At 39.7% G+C, this 21,948-nt stretch overlaps 1 protein-coding gene across 2 annotated transcripts in view; it reads right to left on the bottom strand.

Moving 5' to 3' along the window:
* The window catches only part of ERG (ETS transcription factor ERG), a 130,143-nt gene that overhangs the window by 106,565 nt on the left and 1,630 nt on the right, over positions 1-21,948 (bottom strand). For both annotated transcript variants that reach the window (XM_010723592.3, XM_010723576.3), the window contains exon 2: positions 4,687-4,774. In XM_010723592.3, the coding sequence (XP_010721894.1) occupies positions 4,687-4,725 (39 nt within the window). In that variant the 5' untranslated portion in view covers positions 4,726-4,774. The remainder of the gene's footprint in view (positions 1-4,686; positions 4,775-21,948) is intronic.

A 21,948-nucleotide genomic window follows, 5' to 3' on the forward strand; every position in this document is an offset into this window, starting at 1 on the left:
AAAAAAAAAAAAAAGATGCTCATACAGATCAGCTGAATTTGGTTAAAAGTGCTGGATGTCCTCTTTGATTAAACTATCTGGCACATAAAGAATTCTCTTCTCAAGTTCTACCAGGCAGATGAAGGCTATACAGTCCACAAGCACCTCTCTTCAGCTGTTGCCATTCAATTGTCATTTCCTTTATCCTAAATCTCAGAATCTTAGTTCACCAAGGAGCATAAAAACCTGGGTATAGGCAGGCCAAATCTTTCACCAGATCAACATTGCTTCAATGAATTACACCCATTTACCCCAGCACTGAGTTAATTCCCAACAAATGTAGTAATTTGCTTGCCTATACTGCTGTAACTTGGACTCTTCTGCTTCCAACAAGAAGTAAATGAACACCACAAACTTTTTTCCTGAGAAACAGTTTAATGAAATCCTTACCAGTCATGGCACAAGCTAACTAAAGCCAAGTAAGCATTTGGTCTTTGCAAACAAGACTTCTGGAAAAGTCTTGTTAAGACTCAGAACCCTTAAGAAAACTCAGAAGTTTTATTAAAGAGTCAACATTCACAAAGCATATATCATTTCTTTAGCTTGGAGAAGAGAAGGCTCCAGGGAGACCTCATTGTGGCCTTCCAGTATCTGAAGGGAGCGTATAAACAGGACGGGGAACAGCTGTTTATGAGGGTGGATAGCAATAGGACAAAGGGGAATGGTTTTAAACTGAGACAGGGGAGGTTTAGGTTAGATATTAGGAGGAAGTTTTTCACACAGAGGGTGGTGACACACTGGAACAGGTTGCCCAAGGAGGCTGTGGATGCCCCATCCTTGCAGGCATTCAAGGCCAGGCTGGATGTGGCTCTGGGCAGCCTGGTCTGCTGGTTGGCAACCCTGCACATAGCAGGGGGGTTGAAACTGGATGATCATTGTGGTCCTTTTCAACCCAGGCCATTCTTTGATTCTATGATTATGATTGCATACAAAATGCAGATCTGAGATAGGACTGGCACAGTGTTTCTATGGTTACTAAAACTATAATTGAATCAATAGAAGAAAAAAAAAACAAATGTTTAAAAATGTATATACAAAACAATTAGTCTTGCCCATTCAAAGAGGCAATCCAGCCACTGACTTCTTCAAAACTTTTCTTTTGATGAGCTGTAACTCTTGCAAAGATGTTTTAATTAATGCTAGTGTAAGCAGCTAGATCCTTATGTAGCTTCAGTGACTAAAACTGGGCTATTAGAACCGACACAGTTCAGACTGATAAACAAAGACTCACTTTCCTGGTGAAAGTGGTATCCAGAATTTCCATGCAGTTCCTCATTTCAAATAATAGGAAAAACAATGTTCTTAAAGCGACGCTTAGTATATATAGGAGATCCATTTTCATCATGCTTGAAATTTTCTGTTGGTGACAGAAGGATCTTGACTCCCTGACAGCATAGACAAAAATATTCCTTAATATAATGCTTAATTTTAAACATTTTATAGCTCCCAATTAAAATGACAGCCCCTTTTGATGGCATGGGGAGGGTGAGATATGAGGACAGAGCAGGCTGCAAATGTCCTCTCTACTGACTCCTCTGCAACTTTCAGACTGATGAGAGAAAACATATTCCAGAAGAGTGAGAGAATACACAAATTTAGGTATTAACTCGAATGCACTGCAGCCAATCCCTTTATACTAATAAACTATGCACATGACTTTCCAAAAATAATTTGTTCATTATAATTGCAGATACCAGAAAGCAAAAATTTATTTGTCTACCCTTAAATCAAACACAAACCTATTTTTTTAACAGTTTGTCATTAAGCCAAACTAATGGTACTATTTTAACACTTTAACAATGTCAAAATTTATTAAATTAAGGTGCTGAATTTGAACCCACAAACGGCTGGGCACATAGTCAGTTTTATTAATGTGAACAGTTTTAATTATTTCATCCCATTCAAAAGTACCAGATGTGTGGAACTGCTTGAAGATCAGGGTCAAAATTCCCCATATTTTGAAAATTGGGACTAAGGGTCAGAACATATACCTCCTTTTTTTTTTATCCACATGAAATGTTTCTGTCCTTTATGTCTGGGCATAAAACAAGACCATGGCCCTAGTATAACTATGCATTAGGGAGCAACAGGAACACAAGTTCACCAGATCAATTATGAATAATTTGTTTAAACTGAATGAAGCTCCCAAACAAAATGAGGACAAATATTCCCCTAACTGAACAAGATCTGCCTGGGTGGGGAAGTCATGCTCATACAACTTTCCATTCTGAAATGTGTCACAAGAACTGTTAGATTGGATTATATTTCCTTCTGGTAGTGCAACAGGCTGTTTTCAAAATAGAATACATGAGAACTCACATAATACAAATTAAATCATTCTTGCTGCAAAAAGATGTCTCTGAATATTCATATCACCATATTCATTCATCTTTCACACTCATTTCCTGCACATGTTCAGGAAGAAAAATGAAAAACAAAAATCTGTCAAATCTTAATAATTCAGACACCTCCTAGAAAGCAATTTTCAAAGCAACAACTCTAAATGTGCATGAACGAGGTTATGTCTGCTTATCCAAGGAACAAAATACCAGCAAAGAGTAGCATTTAACTTATGTGATGGAGTACAGTTAAACAAAACTATATCAAGGAAGACTGCAATGAACCCCATATGTTCAACCTTACTATGGCAATTAGAGGCAGAAAAGATCATCACACCAAATAGTCTTCCCTCTGTCCACTGCACACTACTTTCTCATAGCTTACTTTTAAGAATGTTTTTACATCTGATTTTAAAGTCTAAACGAATGGCATTAATGGCCATTAGAATGGCACATTAGAATGTGCTTAGATCAAAGCAGACCGTAATTACATAAACAGAAATGTGAAGGATTTTAGGTTTATTTGGCTAGTTGTCCTATCCCAAGCAGAACATTTGAGTAACTTGAATCTTCACACCCCATCTCAATGTGGCAACAACTTGTGTGTGCTGTCCTACTGAAAATAGACTCCTAAAGGTTCCCTTGAACACAGCAGTGTTGCAGAGATTTCTGTGCAGCTCTCTGTACTCACTGTAGAAAGATGCACAAATACTCAACCTTGTTCTCTCAAACTCTAACTTCTGTTGTAAAACAAAACAGTACAAAAGCCTAATTTTGGCAGAAAGCAAGAAACTGAGTTCTTAACATTCTGGTGTTTTTCTTACTATTAGTGTGGACACTTAGAAAGCATGAAGAGGTTCTATATCCCCATAAAATGTTTGAATTCTTAGTGGTTGAGAAGCAGGTGATGAGACATGAAGTGGAGAGATTGTTTATATAAAAACAACGAAGTGCCAGAAGACTGTGAGGGTGTTGGGTTTTGGAAAACTTGTATAGACTGAAGGGATGAGCTCTCATACTGCTGCCCTCCATTCCAGTATCTAAACACAATCCAAAAATGCCGTAGGGAGTTACACAGAGAGGCTTTTCTTATTCCCTATCTTTCTACGGGAAAGTGAGCTATTTAAAATAACATTTCATTTTTATTCAGTTAAAAATGAGTTGAAAAATGAAGCTTTTCTACAGGGAGATGCTGACTGGTAGATAGCAGCTGGCTGAGTAGAAACTCCATGAAAGAAGTTGTTGCAGAAAAAGTAACTTCAAGGAAGGACAGACAAACAGAAAGGTGGACAGAAAGAAAAATAAAAGAAAGTTATTCACTGACAGCCTGCTTAGCATGGCTGATCTCTCCCTTTGATTACAGCAATCTTATTTACCAGCAGTGCTCTCACATGGCAGAGACCACATGAATGATAAACGTGCGGTTTCATCATATTTTTTATACATAAATGTAGGCTGCTTCTTAAGACACTGCTATATGAGTATCCTTTTTACTTCTGGAAATGAATTGCTGTTCCCCTCTAGAAGCAGCCAGTTTCCAAACCAAACCTCTAGGTGATAAAACAGCAAGGCTAAAATAGAGCACCACCCCCAGTTGGTGAGGTTCAGGTGCTATTTACAGGCAATATCCAAAGATGTCTTATTCATAGCAGCACATCACCAGCTATGTCTGCTAAAGGTAGCAGGCTCCTATTTTTCTAGGGAAAAAAAAAAAAAAAAAGAAAAAAAAGATAAAAGAACTGAGTAATAATAGTAAGAGTTAAAATAGTAACAAAGGAGCTGAAAAGTAATGCAGAGCCTTCTGAAGTGTAGCAAAGCAATCCGGTTGTAAGCCTATATAGCACAAGTTCAATGTCTGTGCTCCTTTGATTTACACAGAACTAGGCCCTGATTTTTTTCAAAGACATGTTTGTTTGTCTTTGGCTTTTCACATTGTGCTTATTTTCCTTCCCCATTAACTTCTGCCCCTGGCTTTCAAGGACCAAAACAGGGGGAATATGAATTCAGAATTTTCCAAGTAGGTGTTTTTTATTACGCATATCAACTATTGTAGGATGATCAAGGGTTTTTAAGCTTGGAAAAAACTATCCTCAAAATATCCACACACTTCAGAATACATTAAAACAGGTGTCAGCAACAAAGTCTGCGTGACTGACTCATGCAATAACAAATATCAAGGAATAAAAGACCCGGTGCTGCACAGTAGTACAATTTATAAACACACAAGAAGACTTGCAGTATGTATACATATTCTTTAATTTTATCGCTCTCAAAACATCCGAGGACTCACAGTAAACAGGAAACTAACCTTGATGTGAGCTGCTGGATCTGGGACAGTCTGAATCATGTCCTTTAACAGGCCAACGTGTTTACCAGAAGCTCAGATCCCAAGGCAGCTGCATAACCAAAGAAACAAAAGTCATATGATTATATTTAAGAATTTATTTTTAATAGAAATCTCTTATCTTTTTATAGGCAGATAAACACCTTTCCTTCCCCAGACCACCTCAACAACCAGCACAGCTGAAGCCCTAAGACACTTCTGTTTCCGGATAGTCTGGAAGGATAAATTTCAGATAGGAGAAAACAGCTGAAAATTATCACAGAAAATTAGTCTTTATCTGTAGTGGAGGATTTTCCCAAAATAAGAGCTCTGGGGTATGTCCTGCAGTGACTGCACAGCACTATTAACCATCAGAGATACCAAGAATTTCCAGAATCTCATCTTCCCAAGGTAAAAACATATATAGCAGGACTGGGACAGATCTGGTGCTAACAGAAGTATGTATCATTTCACTAAAGTTTTGTCCATTTACAAATGCCGCAAAGATGGTCCGGCCACTCAATTAACAGCACCTCAGAGCATCTTCTGGGATTCCTTATCCATGTCTGGAAATAAAACAGACGGGCTGGGGCAGGTGGGAGACGTTTGTCTGCATGTGCAGGTGGTGAGGGATCACAAAAACAATTTTAAATAACAACAATATATAGTTAGAATAATTATACATTGTACAGCAAAGTACTGCTCAGTAAGTAGAACATTAATTAAGGGCTGAAAAAGTTGGGATCAATAAGTCAGGAAACTAGAAAACAGTTTACGAGGGTGGGTAGTGATAGGACAAGGGGGAATGGTTTTAAACTGAGACAGGGGAACAGGGGAGGTTTAGGTTTGATGTTAGGAGGAAGTTTTTCACACGGAGGGTGGTGACACACTGGAACAGGTTGCCCAAGGAGGCTGTGGATGCGCCATCCATGGAGGCATTCAAGGCCAGGCTGGATGTGACTCTGGGCAGCCATGTTTCTCTTCTGGATATTCATTCATGCCTCCTCTACAGGAGAACATATTTTGGAAAAGGCATGATTTTTGCCTTTCTGCTTTTGCAAATCATTGTTTAAAAGCCGTGACAGTACTCCTTCCTTTTTCCAATCAGAAATATCATTTTAATTACTTCAGCTCCACCTTTACTGGCTGGAGCTGGACGCTTCCAGACATCTGGTACTAACTTTCTGAGCCAGATGGTATTTATTGCCAGAACCTCCGCTACCCCCATCCCAAATTTCACGCTGGTGGTGTTTGTATTTGACAGTCTGTCACAGGGCTGGCATGTGGCAGCAGATTTTGCCCTGTATCCCCTAGCTGGCATGGCTCTAAGTCAAAAGTCCAAAATGACACCGAAGTCTGGGTTAGGGAGAAATCTCTTTCCAGGGAACTGAAACATGGAAATTCTAACACAAACCAAAAGCTAAGTGTTCACTTGAGTGCTTTTCTTCACCAGAGCTTAACTCTGCAAGGATATTCGTAGCCACGGAGCAGGTTTCCTTGCAGTTGCTGGAGTCACAGATTGCTGTCATTAACTCTGCTCGGAGGAGCACCTCCTGTGACTTATAGAGAGGAAGGTCCTCCTGCATCAGCTGTGCTATGGCAGGAAATAAGACAGAGCTGTATGTGCCACTTCCACTGCCGGACTCCACGCAGGAGTGAACAGTGAGGCTCCAAGGTCTCCTGACTTTCTGCCATGCAAAAAGGCACAGAATTATGTATGGCTCTACAGTTCACCAGATGTGATTAGACTGCTTTTCCTTTTTACAGTCGTATCAAAAGGATTAACTTTTTAACAGATTCATACACTGCCAAAGTACTGAGAGATTGAATGTTCTCTCTATCAAGCAGCATACGCCTCTGGATTTCCACACCAATGCTATCCACTCCTGCCATGCATTCTCCTGCTTGCAGATGGAACACAGGTTCTTTTTCCAATCAAAGTTCACCAAAACAACAGCTGGTTAGGTGAACAAGTCTCAAAATGCTTACCTGCAAAAGGTATAGCATTCAAAATATACTCATAAGTGTATGTACCAAACACAGTGGAAATACACAAAAAAAGGACTGCTAAATTAGTGGCAATATCACACACAGAAGTGCTGGACCAGATTGGTGGCACTGTGAAAGCAAGGATGATACTAAGTGGTTACCCCAGAACAAGCTGCACAAGAGAGAGCAAAGCCAAAGCACCGCTCGGAGAACAGTGTCTGTCCCAAAAGATGCCTGTACCCATGCTTCCAAGGTGACAAAGGATCTGCACATTACAACTACATGAATATGAGACAATGAAAGGCTATGCACAGCACACAGCACTGGAAAGCTGCACACTCACATCCACGTGCTGGTGTGATGAATAATGCCGAGTGGCATTGCAGAGAATTTCTACCGGCATGACTTTGGGATGTTTACCATTACTCACAGGAGGTGAATCCGTCAGCAGTTATGCAGACTATCCCCAGCGAGTGCCAGCAGGACTTGCAGACCCTCTCCCACTGTCATGCAAGCTGTATTTGTCACATACTTTGTAAAAACTGATGTTTTTCAGCTGTTGGATAACTTTTGCAATGTGTGACTCTGTCCATTTCTGGGTTGCTTTTTTTTTTTCGGGAAATCTTTCTCTGGACATCTGGGTCCTACTAGCACTGGTGACTGTTTAAGTGAGAGAAAGGCTGTAATTTCCAAAAGGCATGTAAATCTGCTCCTTCTGGTGTTTAGAAACAATGCAAGTTACTACTGCCTTAACTCAGAGCTTCCCTTTCTAGGCAGATGAATGCCATACGTGGACTTTTAAGAGTGGGAGCTCTTGCATAGTGAATTTAAGACAAATTTAGGCTTGCTAAACTTTAGATATATCAAACAGATTGGAGAAGCTTCAGGGATGAAAATCTGAAAAAGCATGCAATCATTTACCTAGAGCTACGGCTATTTTATTCATATTGTATGAGTCTTATTGAAATTAAGTAATTAAATAACTACATTATCAAAATTAGGTCCCTTAATAATACTACAAAGATAAGAGGTGAAATTGTCATCCACTGAAATAAATTGGACTTCTGCAACTGTCAGAGACGAGCCAAAAGTTCACTCACCAGTTCTGTTTGCATGTGCAGAACTCTGGAGCAGAAGGGTGTTGCCAGCATGCAGGAAGGGAAATGGCAGAAGGAGCAAAATCCAGCCATACCTACCAAGAAAAGGCCCAGAACTGAGGACATGGGATGTTCATACCTCAGTTTTTAAACCAGGGCTATGATGAACAGACTGTGAAATACAACTCCTCCAACTCAGGGCCAGTATTGACCATACACTATTACAGAGCAGAGCTGTGTAACATAGACTTAAAACTTTCATGTTTAGCTTGTGGCTGAGTATAACCACTTCAGTTGTTGTTTTCTTGCTTCTTTTGTTGTGACCTCTCTGCAGTCTAGCAACACCAACAGTAAAACTCTGCAGAAAGATCCTTCTACATTCAAGAAATACTGCTGTCAAAGGCAATTCATCTGCAGTCAGTGTGTATTTGCTGTTAGGATAAAACTTCATGACTGCAAGTGGATACCATGAATAAAAAAACAGCAGCAAAGGACAAGAAAACTAAAACATGAAAAGATGTGTCCATCAACATTTGTACAGCTTTCCAAACTCAACTGAAACATTTTGTACCCATCTCGCCTTTGCAGGATCACCTACGAAGGATGTGCTTTGCACTCTCTGATGTGCCTGGCTGAAAGGATGAAATGATTCTAAGTGGCATTTATTGTTATCTTAGTAAATTAGGATTAATAGATCTGTACTAGGAGAGGTTGAAAACTTCGTGCAGCATTAACACCATGTCCCTTAGTCAGAGCAGGGTCCTGATGTATCCAAGAGCACAACACCCTCTGATGGGCCCCCATTCAGCAGCAAACTCTCCCTGCTACAGCACACCATGATACCTGGGGCCTAGGGTGATGTGAGGAGTGTGGAGCACATGCTGGGCTGCGAGTGGCAGAGAGCTGAGGGCTTTGCCTGCCATTCATGGGCTTGGAGTGGTTTAAGCTGCCCATAAAACCACAAGCTATGTTGTTACCATAAGCAAGCCAGTAACTGAAGAATGAGCCATGTGTCACCACCTGTTTGGGTGGGCCCAGATGGCCTGGGTTTACGGTTAGCTCTGCACTAATAGCAGTACTATAAGATCTAAGGGTGCAAACAAATCCATCCATCTGAAGATGTGTCTTTGTCATCTATGTCTATGTTTGGAGTTCATCAAAACTGAAAGTGGATTTTCTTCTGGGATACAGAGCACATTCCTAGGGAGTTAAACTGTGACTTGGTCATACAAGGAGTTAAGTATATCTCGTAATGAATGAACAGAGCTCCCCTTCTTGGAGAGGTCAGTCTACCTAAGGGGAAAAGGCAGCAAATGGTCTACCCTCCTTCCCCCTGAATGTGGAGCCTGTGGAGAAGGCACATTTCTACCCTACCACCCAAATCTATCTGTGCAGCTACTGCTTATCTTAAGTTCCAACCCATGATCTCAGGAGAGGATACAGCCCTAAATTAGCTCATTTACAGTAGAAACTTTAGACTACAGCCAAAAATATTTGTTTTTATTAGTACTCCCTATATAGTACGCCTTTGACCAATAACTTGTTTTATTTATTTTTTTGGCAAATTACCATGTTCTTATTCAAAGCCATAATGAGGATTATATATCAAAGTGGAATGCAGAGTAGCTATTCCTGAAACTCCCAACTGTGTATAAAAGAGTCTGGAATTCCCCAAACACTATCTCTTCAGTCCAGGCCACTTACAAATGTGGTTAACATGAATGAAGTAATATCGTCAGAAAGGAAGGAGACTTTTGAGTCACGTCTGACACATTTTAACTACATCAACCACTTTCCATAGCTCAAGGTTTTGACTGTCTTTTTTAATACCATGCAAGGGTGTTTGATAATGATTACTCCCTGATGCTTATCCTGTTACAGGATACTTATACACATGCACAGGATACCAAGGGGAGAGCAACGAATGAATTCAAGACTTTGTGCTCTCCAAGTGGAAAACCGCAGAGTTCACCAGAAAAGTTGCCAGATCAAATGAAATTCCTCCTTGATGCACTTTACTGCCTTTCTGTCTCACACTGGAGTTGTCCTGTCAGATTTCTGTGTTTGGCTATTCAACCTCAACACAACTCTATGCTTAGCTGAAGGTGTTCGCTATTTGGCTCCACAAGAACAAGACACGAGGCCAGAAAGTAGCCATCACACAGTTTCTGTCTGCAGATTATTATTATGGACCTTACAGAAATATGACTTTCCAACAAACTGAGTGACAAATAGCAACTTCTAATAAACATTCATTCCACCCTTAGAACATGAGTATCTTTCAAACATTTTAACCCATCCTCCACTTAAAATTACAGCTGTGGAAAGATATGCATCCTGTTATCAAATGCATTAATGAGAAACTATCTTGAGGCTGAAGTCACAAGCTAAGGAAAATTAACCTATCTCTTGAGAAAAGATAAAAGCAAATGAGAGTAGTTTTTAGAAAGTGAAACGAGATCCAGCTCACTAATAACAAATTACATAGCAAACTCCTGTAGTGCACATTATCAGCTCCTTCAAGCCTTCCTTTGCTAGTGACTCTTGCACTTTAAGGATATTTCTTTGGGAAAAAGAAATGAGGATACCGGCATTCAAGAAACGTTTAGATGTTGTATTACGGGACGTGGTTTAAGTGGGAAAATATTGGTGGTGGGTGGATGGTTGGAGTGGATGATGCTGGAGGTCTTTTGGTGGTTCTTTGATTCCATGAGTCTGTGATTCAGCACACAGTTCTTGTACCTAGATTTTGCAGGTTAGAAGTAGCTAAATGAAACTGAAGGGCAGACGATACATAGAAGATTAGACTGGATGTGCTAGCTGCCCTCTAGCTGCTGAGATACCTCTGTTTTGCTTTTGTTCCCAAGAAGTCTGTTTCTAATAAGGCTATGGAACGTGCTAGGTGAGAATCAGTATGTTTTGCATCACACAGAGTTCAGATGATATATTAATTTTTTCAATCACAGTTAAGTATCCGGTACAAACTGATGGCATATACTGAATAAGAGTAAGCAATAGTATTTTTAAAAGGCATAACAAATTTTGTCAACACCTCACAGACTTTTTGAAAACAGTTACTTGATTAAGCTTATATAATCAGAAGTTACATACACCATGCACTTTCAGTAATTACTGAGTATATTAAAGTAGCACAGTATTTATTGCACATTATTCACACTCTTCTGCCTATAGTCCTGACCTGCTACAGTTAAAAACAGTAAAATCTGAAGAATATAAAACTAGATTTATGAGAGAATCAAAGTGTAATGCTTAGAAATATATGAGCAAGAAATAAAAAAGGACTAGCTAACATTTTCTCAGCATCCTATAAATTTCCTCAGTTGTCATATTTAAGAAATGTATATGCTGTTCAGGAACAGAATGTACTGGCACTGAAACTGTTGCATGCAAGTATTCGCTTTGAGGATGAAAGAAAAGTTCAGTAAGCTGCACCGGAAAGTTGTTCTCCCTTTTCTCCCCCTAGGTTTCTGGGGGATACTTTTTTTTTATTATGAGGAAATACCGCTTTTAATAAGCAGTATCATTCTGTTGTTCTCTCCTACGTGTATGTACTCTTGTTGGTCCAAGTGATGAAAACAGGAGAGGCAGTTTTGTGTGCTGGGCAATTCGCCCACAAAACAGCTCCACTGAGCACCCTCTTTGAAGCTATCACAGAGCGTCGGTACATCCTGTACATCCTGTACATCCCAATCACAACCCACCAAACCATTTCTCCTGCTTGAGGAGCCTCCCTCTGACGCTCCCTGTGCTGGATTCACTAAATTGACTCCTTCATGGGTGGGAGCCATAGAAGACATCTTCTGGGCACATTTCTCCAGGGGAGTGGTGGGCCTCGAGGGACAGTAATGATCCTATCAAGCCCTAAATCAAGATTGACGACTTTTCAAGAGCAAGTCAAAGAGCAGTCCACTCGCTAGAGTACCGTTCATCTCTATCAGTCACAGAGAACACATGACAGACTTGGGCACGCAGTTTGTTGGTTTATGGACTTAAGGTGTTTCAAGAAGAATGAAAAATAGCTCTATATTTGGAAAAATTCTAGAAGGAAGTCTGAAGTCTGACCTAGCCATGGGCACCCTCTGAAAGGGAAACAACATTAACAGGCCGTCAGCTGAGGTGTCTGAAGCAGGTTTCTCCAGCACAGCTTAGTGTTCAGAAGCATTCATGGTGCCTGCCATGTATGGGCATCTCCTGGAGAAGCAGAAGAGAGGAGTCAGCTTATAGGACAGCAGCAGGAAAGGGAATGGATAAATCATCAGTGAAGGGATAAGCAAAACTCAACAGAGAGGGCAATGGAGAAGCATAGCTGAGCCTTCACGATCCTCTGCAGGATTTCTGGTCTTTTGAAATCCCACTCTGAGAATGGCAAAGGGGATTCAGTGGAAACAACATTAGTCCAAACAACGTGACTGGCTGGCAACATTACTTTCTGTTCTTAAAGCATTCTGAAGAAGTAAAAGTGCAATTAAATGTGCTGATGCTTCCTCAGCATATTAGTAAATTAAGGCACCTTCCAATGGAGAAGATTACTTGACTAGAGAACAAAACTTAGGAGAGGCTTTGAAGTTCTTAAGACAAATTTTCCTTTATATTTCTAAATGCTTTTTACTTCTCTTATACATCCTTGGCATAAAGTGCTTTTTGCTTTTTTTTCTTTTGGTTTAATTTCTCTTTTTACTGATGGCACTTCCATTTCAGATGTTGGAAAGTAAAAACAAAAATTTGAACAGCTGTATAAGCATGAAGTATTTAGGAAAGAGAGTGACATTCAATAAGCATTGACTTGGTCTGCACAAAACACTTCAAAAGCGCATACCAGGAAGACTGCTACAATTTCAGTTTTGCTTTATCAATAAAAACATTATAGTATTATAAAAATGGAAATACTATATATCCTTAGCAAGAAAGTACCTTCAAGTGATACCACATGGAATCATAGAATCATAGGGATTGCAAGGGACCTCTGGAGGCCATTGAGTCTACCACCCAGCTGAAGCCAATTCCCTACAGCAGATCGCACAGGAAAGTCTCCATGAGGATCTTGAAAATTTCCATAGAAAGTGACTCCACCACCTGCCTCTCTGGGCAGCCTGTTCCAATGATCCTCTTTAAAAATGCTTTGATTTATGACCTTGGCAGCTTTGTTTCTATTTTTATTTCAAATTTGTTTGAAGAATGTCTATTAATAGCTAATACTTAATGAACATCTAACTTTAGGCTCAGTTTATCAGCATCTGGATTTTGCAGTAGTTTGCTGGAAGAAGCATGGACCTGTCACTCATGCATCTGCATAGTCTAAAATTAAGTGCTTAGAAAAAGAATACTTTGTGGATCTAACTGTGTTACCTAACACAGTATGAAACCTGTATTAAGCAATAATACAAATTTGACAAAGTAATGTGAAGAAAGAAATGTCACATGGAAAAGACACTACGCTCAGCTGAAAACTCCTGGTGTGTTTCTCTGCACTGCATGGGAAATGTTAGTATCCTGCCTCATACACTGTTTTAAAACAGAACGAAGATAAATGTATTTAGCTCACTGAGCCTGACTTCATAGCAGGCAAAAAGTGCAGCAGAAGCAGCGCCTGGGTTTTTGCACTTGGGTAAGTTGAAAATCACTGTGCATTTTACTTCCAGCTGTAGAAGAAAGGAGATTACAGAGTTAAGGCAGGTGTAGCTCACCCGTGTGTGCTTTTCCAACAGAATTTCAAGAGGTCCAAGCTTGGCAAAGTGTTAGAGATGCAACCACCTCTTGCACTTTGGAAGCAGTTCCCCCAGAGCAAGTGGGACTATTTTCCATGTATAAAGACATGAATAGGCCTTTGCAAAGATAAGGCTACAGTTATTTTCTTGTTTTGCTTTAATTCAAAATCAGGACTTAATGGAATAAATATGGCTTACAGTCTAGACTTTCAGTAGATGCAAAAGGAAGTTTGGGAATGGAATACAAAAGAGTTTTCTTAAGCAGTGGGGCCCTTTATATCCAGTTATTCTGTAATTAGTTGTTTTTATTGACATGAGGCATACAGATGGGCTTATACATTGCTATAGAAAAATGACCGAATTTTATTATCTTATTACATTTATTGTCATGCCTTCCATCATGACAGTTTGCAAAAGCCCAGGACCCAGACCCATTTACGTTACAGTAAACAGCAAAACTATCACAGATTTCAGCCATGTAGGATCAGACTCCAACTACTGTATGGGCATACACGTTTGTGTCTGAAAGAAGCACCAACTCTGAATAGAGAACACTGATGCAGAAAGTCGATTGTTTCCAGAACTGGCAGAAATGTGTAGCTATTTTAGAGGAAGAAGTAACTCAGATTACTTAGGAAGCCTGTATAACCTTCCCCTTATGTACATGGTAAGCTCGGGACTGTATTTAACGTCTGGCACCTTCACATGACCCTAAACAATACCAGCATACTCCATACAGCTGAAATCATCACATGGTTCTTGTGCTTCTAGCAATTCAACACCTCACAAGCCTTAGAGTGGAAAATGGAAATATATGCAGGGAGACATATGCATGACATAAAATAGTTCAAATGCATTAATAAGTACCTGGGCTACTTTATATTGCTGAGAAACCTGTTGGGGCTGGAGCCTGTTACATTTGAGCCTGCAGGGATCAGGCTCACTAGACCGGCAGCTGACATGAAAGCTGTGCATTCAAATTGCCCCGTTAATATGGAAAGCTATAGAAGCTTATCCATGCTACATGAAAGCATCTGGAAGATAAATTCAACTAGTCGTAGTACTTTATGGTAGCCAAAATGCTTGTTATACCTGAGCTTATTTCTTTAGTAATCAACACACAGCACCAAATCACTTGTAGATAGAACTCACGTAACCTACATGAGGTCTTGTGTGACTTTTGTCACAAGAGCTTAACATAGATTGTAACCCAAGTTGGTCATCCTCTCTTTCATTTTGTTCAGGCATACGTTTGGACCTCTTTGCACAACAGACATAACCTGAAACTATTTAGAGTACAAGAAAGCCTTCCTTAAATATTTTTATGATCCAAAATTTTACTTTGTTCTCTCTTTCCAAAACAACAGATGCTGTCTCAAATTCTCCTGCTAAACAATGGTGAGAAGTAGACACATTGAAATGAGGAAGATTTTATACAAAAACATTGCAAAAAAAAAAACAAACAAACAAAAAAGTAAACAGTTCCTAGGTGTAACAGGAACGAGGGAAAAGTACAATGTGAGGGTGAGAGCAAGTTAAAAAATAGAGGGAATTATTTGTTGCATTAAAAAAATGCTAATGGGTCTTGCTTAAGGCTGCACTTCTGGGAAAGACTGGCTGAAATCCAAACAAATGTGTAGCATACATACTTAAATTTTATTCTAAACTTGGACTCTACGGTCAGATTTTGAACCATCATAAAATCTCAGAATTTTAAAATCTAACTCCCATCCTTACTCTCAACAAGAGTTGACAAATATTTCATTCAAAAATTATTCAAACTTTCTGCAAATTGTTTATCCTGAAACCCTGCTGACTATTCTGTGCTAATTCTGACCAATTCCAATAACAATCAACAGTGCTGACTGTAATTTGAACACATGGCTTTTGTGTCAGCTACAGTGATGCTGTTAACAGACCTGATGTATTCACTGGGACAGCAAGCAGAGCGTTGCCCTGGGGTCTCCCATATAGTGAGCTCCAGCTCCAGCATGGAGATCTAGCAAAAGAGAACCAACCCAGATGGCAAAGGGCTTTCAGAACAATTGTAGTATTGAACTGTGACCTTTCAAACATCTTCCTTGTTGACAGGACTTAAATGTAGTCCAAATTCTAGCACTGGTCCTTTATTTGCCCTCCAGGCAACCCTTTCTTCTCCTGACCAATGGAAACTCTCCCACAGGATGCCACAATGCATCTCCAGAGCGCCAACTTAATCTCCTCCTTCTAGAGCACACATGGAAATCCTACCTCATGCTGCGACAAGATGCTATATTTAGTTAGCAATGCTTCCAGATTCTATCATATGCTCTCTGCTCCCTGCTGCACCTCTCTGTTTATGTGGTGGACCATGCACAAGCACTTGGTCAGGAGAATCACAGAGAAAGGGAGGTTGGATGGGATCTGTGAGTCATTTGGCCTGACCAATTACAGTAGGCTGCTCAGGGCCTTGCCTAGTCCAGCTATGAATAGGCCAAAATTACACTACTGCTTTGGGCATCTGTTCCAGTGTGTGGCAACTCTCAGGGTGATATTTTCCCCTTGTTTCTAGTCATTATTTCCACTGTTGCAGATTGCAGTTGTCCACTGGCCTTTTTCTGCACACCTTTGAGTATGCATGTGTTTTCTTTGCACCTTACCACTGGGTAGGTGAATACCACAATGATTTTTTTATTTTTATTTTTATTTATTTATTTATTTATTTTGGTCTATTCTGCAAACTTTGGTCCCTTTTCATTCATGCTTTTGATCCTTTGCTCAGCGCTGCATGGGCTTGTTACAACATCCATACACTACAGGAACTTTTCTCATGTGAAAATAGGCCCATTCATGTGGGTACATCTGTAGCTGTGTGTAGTTTTGCTTATGCCATGATATTGAGAACATATGAACCTCATAGATAATAACTTAGGGTGTGTTTAATTTCTGAGGGCCAAATCGGCATTGTAGGCATCTCTTGTGGACTACATGTTAAAACCCCTTTTTGCCATCTAGTAGCGGAGTAGAAGTAATAGGGATTTGGCTGTTGTGGCTACATCAGTTCTCCTAGCCACTGGCATGCAGTGTCACAACAAAGGTATTGTCTATCATAAGCTTTCATAAGTACTTTAAGCCCTAGTACAGCTCCAAAATTTGTACCAAAATTGTATTTTTTCTCAAATTTGAGATCTTTAAAATTGCTAGCCATTAGAAAAAACCACATATTTCAGCATTACAAATATTTTCCAGCATATTAGCATGCAGATTCAGATTTATTTTTTTCTGAAACATCAATTTTGCATTTCTTTAAAAGAGCATACTTCTAATAGGAAAAAAATAAGCAATCTGAAAGTTCGAAGAATTTAACTGAGTGATGCAACATATTTCTTTTAAATCTAGTTCCCATTTCTTCCACATTTTCAGATACCAGGTGTGCATAAATGTCAAATAACAAATCTATAACAGCCATGACTGTGCTTTTTCAGTAGAAATAAAAAATTAAATCACTAACATTTCCACCCCAAGCTTTGACTCATCATTGTGCAACCTTCTAATGAAATATAGTTAGGATGAAAAAGAAACAAGTCAGTACTGAAACTTTCAGTTTCTTTGAAGCTTGCTGGTGCAGTATGCCATAATTTCTAAAAACAGTAACTTGAAGTCTTACTTCTAGAGTATCTGCTGATCTGGGTGTACATTTCTTTGTGTGCTTCATCTTTGAGCAGCTCAGACCATGCAAAGGAAATTTCTCATAGGGAGCAAATGGACTCAGTCACCAACAAGATCCACAAAGATCAGAGGCTCAGATCCTGCTCAGCTCTCATCACTGTATCAGTGGTCTACATATCTGACCCAAACTAAACTGCAGACAGGCAAGAGGATAAAAGAGCTGTTTTTTTCAGAAAGGTTTGAAATACAATGATCTGACATTTCTGAGGTCTGTGGGCAGCAGGAGACCTACATACCATGATGTTGGGGAGCCCGTTTCTACCATCATCGAACAGGTAACAACAGCAACATGCTCTTCAACACCTTCTCTTTTTTTCTGGCTACATATCATAGTCCTGCTGGAGAATAATCAAGACAAAATGCTCTCCACAGGGGTTCTGCTAAGCTGAGGGTAAGTGGGGTAGTGGTCCAGGGCTAAGGAACAATTAGGGCTACTTTATATTTGTGAAATAATTAGTCATAATTAGCCTGATTTCACATTTGGAAAAGGGGAATTGCCTTAATTAGAGTGGAATTATGTTCTTCTGACAGACTTCAGAGGGAACTCTAATGGCAGGATGCAAACTATAAAGTCCACCAGGCTTTTACAGCATTTAATAGCTTATGGAGTGTATTGTAAGTACACAGTCCTTTCAGTATGTATAATAACCATCTGCACCAAAACTTCATGTCTCTGCTAGGATCAGAGTTACTTAAAAAAGGGGGAAAAAGAGTTTTAAAACAGTCACCAAACTCCTAGCTTGGCTCAAGCATCTTCATCACTATATCTGGGGAGCTTCTCTCCATAATCTAGAATTATTATTATTTTTTTTAACTGAAATTCTTGCCACAGAATACAAAGAAAACACAAAGTGTCATTTAAGGAGATAAACACTTCTCATCTAGCTGTAAAGACATCTTTCCTCTCAGTCATACTTTTGTTTAGCTATTAACTAAAGAACTGATCTGTATACAAACTTGCAACAAAATAAGTTAATTTATTTTAATTGATGCCTTTTGTTACTCAAACTGGGGCTAAAAATGGGCACTGGTCTCAACATAGAAGTTTCCTGAGAGCTTGAACAGATTTGCAGCTTGGATATTATTGACTTAACCTCCTTCCATAGGGAAAAGAGCAAGTCTTACATTGAAAGCAGTGGAAGCATTCCTGTACAGCCCAAAGAGAATTGGCTGTGTATGCTAGTCCAGTGAATTATATTTACCTAAAAATACAAGTGTCTCCCATCCTCTGAAATCAAAATCAAGCAGATCATGTTGAAACCCCACAGAGCAGAGTAGAGAACAATGTGGTCTGGTGATGGGAAGATTGCTGATATTTTTATTTCTTGGTGGGAACTACTCCAAGCAAGATACTTCTTTTTCAAATTTAGAGATGATGACATCTTGGAAATTTTTCAGTGAAAAAGAATGCAGCTTTCTTTCAGCTGCCCCTATCAGAACATTTGAACAAAGTAGAACAGTTCTGCTCCCAAAAGGTGTTGTGGGAACAAAGAGAAAACAAAAATCGGGAATGTATTGGCTCCTCTCCTCTGTCCTGCCAACTTCCCCCTGCCCAAGCCACTCAGTGGCTGCTGCTCTGGCTTGGCACCCAGAAGGGGCAGGTTCACCCCGTATCTGAATCACAGCCCTGGACTCCCAGGGGCACACTCCAAGATACAGGCAATGGGACTTACAAAGACACAATGGATCTTTTAACTGCACCTTTTGGCAATGTTATGTTGTACATAAATAATTAGACATTTGCTGTAGCAGAGTAGCAGAGACTCATATGCATGTGTCCTGCTTTCCACATGTTTCAACCACATGGACCAGAGTCTTTTTCACTCCAGGAGTAAAGTTTTTACTCAAACTCAGACAGAGGGGAATTAAGGTTGGAAAAGACCACTAGGATCACCCAGTCCAACCGTCAGCCCATCCCTATCATGCCCACTGACCATGTCCCTCAGTGCCACATCCGCACGGCTCTTGAACACCTCCAGGGACAGTAACTCCACTATTTTTAATGTATGTAGGAGAATATCTCAAACATGATCAATCCTATTTTACATCCATGCTTTACTATTGTCATGGTTTACCCTGAAAATGCATTTCCATGGAGCAGTGAGGAAGTAAAATCCATGAACTCTGGAGGAAAGCAAAGAAATTGCTCAGGGGCAACACTTTCAATGGTCAAATTCACAACAGTGCTTAAGAAGCATACAGGAAAAAAGTTTAATATCCTAAAACACAATTGTGGACCCCCACTCACTATTGTAGAGGTCTGTGAAACAAATGAAAGGTAAACATAGCTAAAAGGACTGCCCATAAATATATCTACCCAAACTCTTTACCATAAAGGAAGTTATTCAAATAAGTTAAAAAATAGTAATTTGGGTTCAGGAAAAAGAACACCTTACAGAAAATTTCCTGTCCTATAAATGCACCCTCTTCGCATCTCAACTACGGAAAAATATGATACTTCTGGTAACTGAACCTTCACAGATTTGGGACTACAGATTTAAACCATCACCTTGGATACCAGTTACAGACTTGTTGGAAATTAACATGGGTGACACCCTCTCATCCAGCATTTTCTTCCTGTGTGCACTTGTGAATTAACAGGTAAACAGTGCACCCTTCTCATAGTTGTTATTTTCCATAATCATGGGAAGAACTCATTCCAGGAGTAATTTCTTAGACAGATTTCCTGCTCAGCTAACAAGCCCTCAGGATATAGTCTGTCTCTGCTGACATCGTGTAGAATGCAAATAAAGGGCAAAAGCATAACATATATGAGGCACTGTAGAGACAAGTAAGGAGACAAATGGTTTCTTAAAATATGTTCCTGGATGAGAACAGTAAAGGAAAAGGAGTATAACACATTGGCCAGCTGTCACATCAGAAGATAAAGGGAGATAACCAAATACTCTTCTTTCTGCCTTCTTCTCTTCTCTTCTCTTTCCCATCCTATCTTCCTAGAATAAAGTAACAACAGCACACACTGTCTCATTTGTTCATTGCGTGCATGGGTTATTAAGGCTGGTATGACCTGCAAAATCCTTTCTTATCTTGGAAAATAGCTTTATGGTAGGGTTATAGAAAGAGAACATGGCAGAGGACATGATGGAAGTTACCATATAGCTCAGCATAGTAGAAAGGTAGCTCTGCACTACCTGCACACAGCAGGAAGTTTTCTGTCTCAATTAGAGAGTGCACAGCCAACTGTGCCTGTTCAGACCATTTTAAAAGAAAATAAAAACTTGCATCATGTTTGCCTACAGACAGGTATGTATTCAAATTGTTTTTATGATTTGAATCCAAATTCTTTTTTTTTTTAATATTATCGTATTTTGTGCCTTTAGGTACAATATTTATCATCATCCCCTTGATGTCTTGATGCATTACTTTCATTTGCTTGTGGAAAACAAAACCATGTTTTTTCCTGCCCAAACTGCTGTAGGGAACCTGCTTTAGCATGAAGTTGGACTCAGTGGTCTCCAGAGGTCCCTACCAACCCCTATGACTCTATGATTCTATGATTCGGTGATTTTCTTTCATTGAACAATACTGTCATTCAGCTATTCAGGATGCTCTTCACTGTTCAACTTATTATTATTATTATTACTGTAGCTGAAAGAAATGAGATAGGGACATTCCCTAACTACCTTTAGCTTTCAAGAAAACAATGCCTACCCATCATTCCAGTTCAGTAGCAATAAAATAACAACAAAAGATAAAGATAACACTATTAAAAAAAATCTGAGAATGTTGTTCTTTGCCATGGAAGCAAGAAGTACTGGCAATTATTTTCTAATTCTAAGTGGTTTTGTTAATCCAGTCAAGAGAAGAAAGAGGTCAGATTTTCAAAATCTACTTGGCACCCATCTGCTAAAAGTAAGACTCAAAATGAAAACCAAGGAACAACCAAACTCATTAATTACTTTAAATGGCTCATTTACACTTCAGTAAAGAAAAATTACTCTAGCCTACATTATTATGATATGCATAACATTTACCCACTTGCTTTACATAAACTTTGCTTTGAATGTAGCTGTTATTTTTCTGGCACTTGGCATGGAACAAATTATGTAGTAAAACCACTTAGCAGAAACACGTACAAATTTAGATTGACACATACAACCTTAAAAATGCAGACTTCCTATGTAGGGAGTAAACAGCCTGAAGAAGCTGAAAGATTGACAGAACGTAGACTGGTCAGTCAGCTGGCTCTGACTTCTTTTTCCATACGTGCTACAGATTTCTTCTACTAGCACCTTGGTATAAAGCAGTGTCTAAAACTTAGCAAGGTCTCAACAATTTCAGTAAATTGGACGTTCTGCCTGAGTACTTTCTGTTTATTGGTTATGCTGCCAATCAGTTTTCCAGGCTCTTTCTGGCTGTTTGGTGCATGAGACATCTGAAATCATTGATGATGGCAATGGAGGGGGAAGACGGGCTGCCAAATGTGTGACTTCCTGCAGTGAACACCAACTATGGCAGTGCCAAAGCCCTGTAAAATAGCCATGAAGCATCTTGGGGATCAAAGGAAAATAACTTGGTGATGCTGGTGGCTTGGTAGCAGCAGATGCACTCAGAAGTCCACTGAGCTGATGACATCCTTTTGCTCAACATGAACCAGCATGGAAAAGTCTCCAGAGGACTTTGTCTGTAGCTGGCTCACTGGTATGCTGAGGTCTTGAATGGCTATGATGTGCCTGGATGGCTTCTGCAGAGTCCAAAGGCAAATT

Source organism: Meleagris gallopavo, chromosome 1 (genome assembly GCF_000146605.3).
Source record: "Meleagris gallopavo isolate NT-WF06-2002-E0010 breed Aviagen turkey brand Nicholas breeding stock chromosome 1, Turkey_5.1, whole genome shotgun sequence".
NCBI lineage: Eukaryota > Metazoa > Chordata > Aves > Galliformes > Phasianidae > Meleagris > Meleagris gallopavo.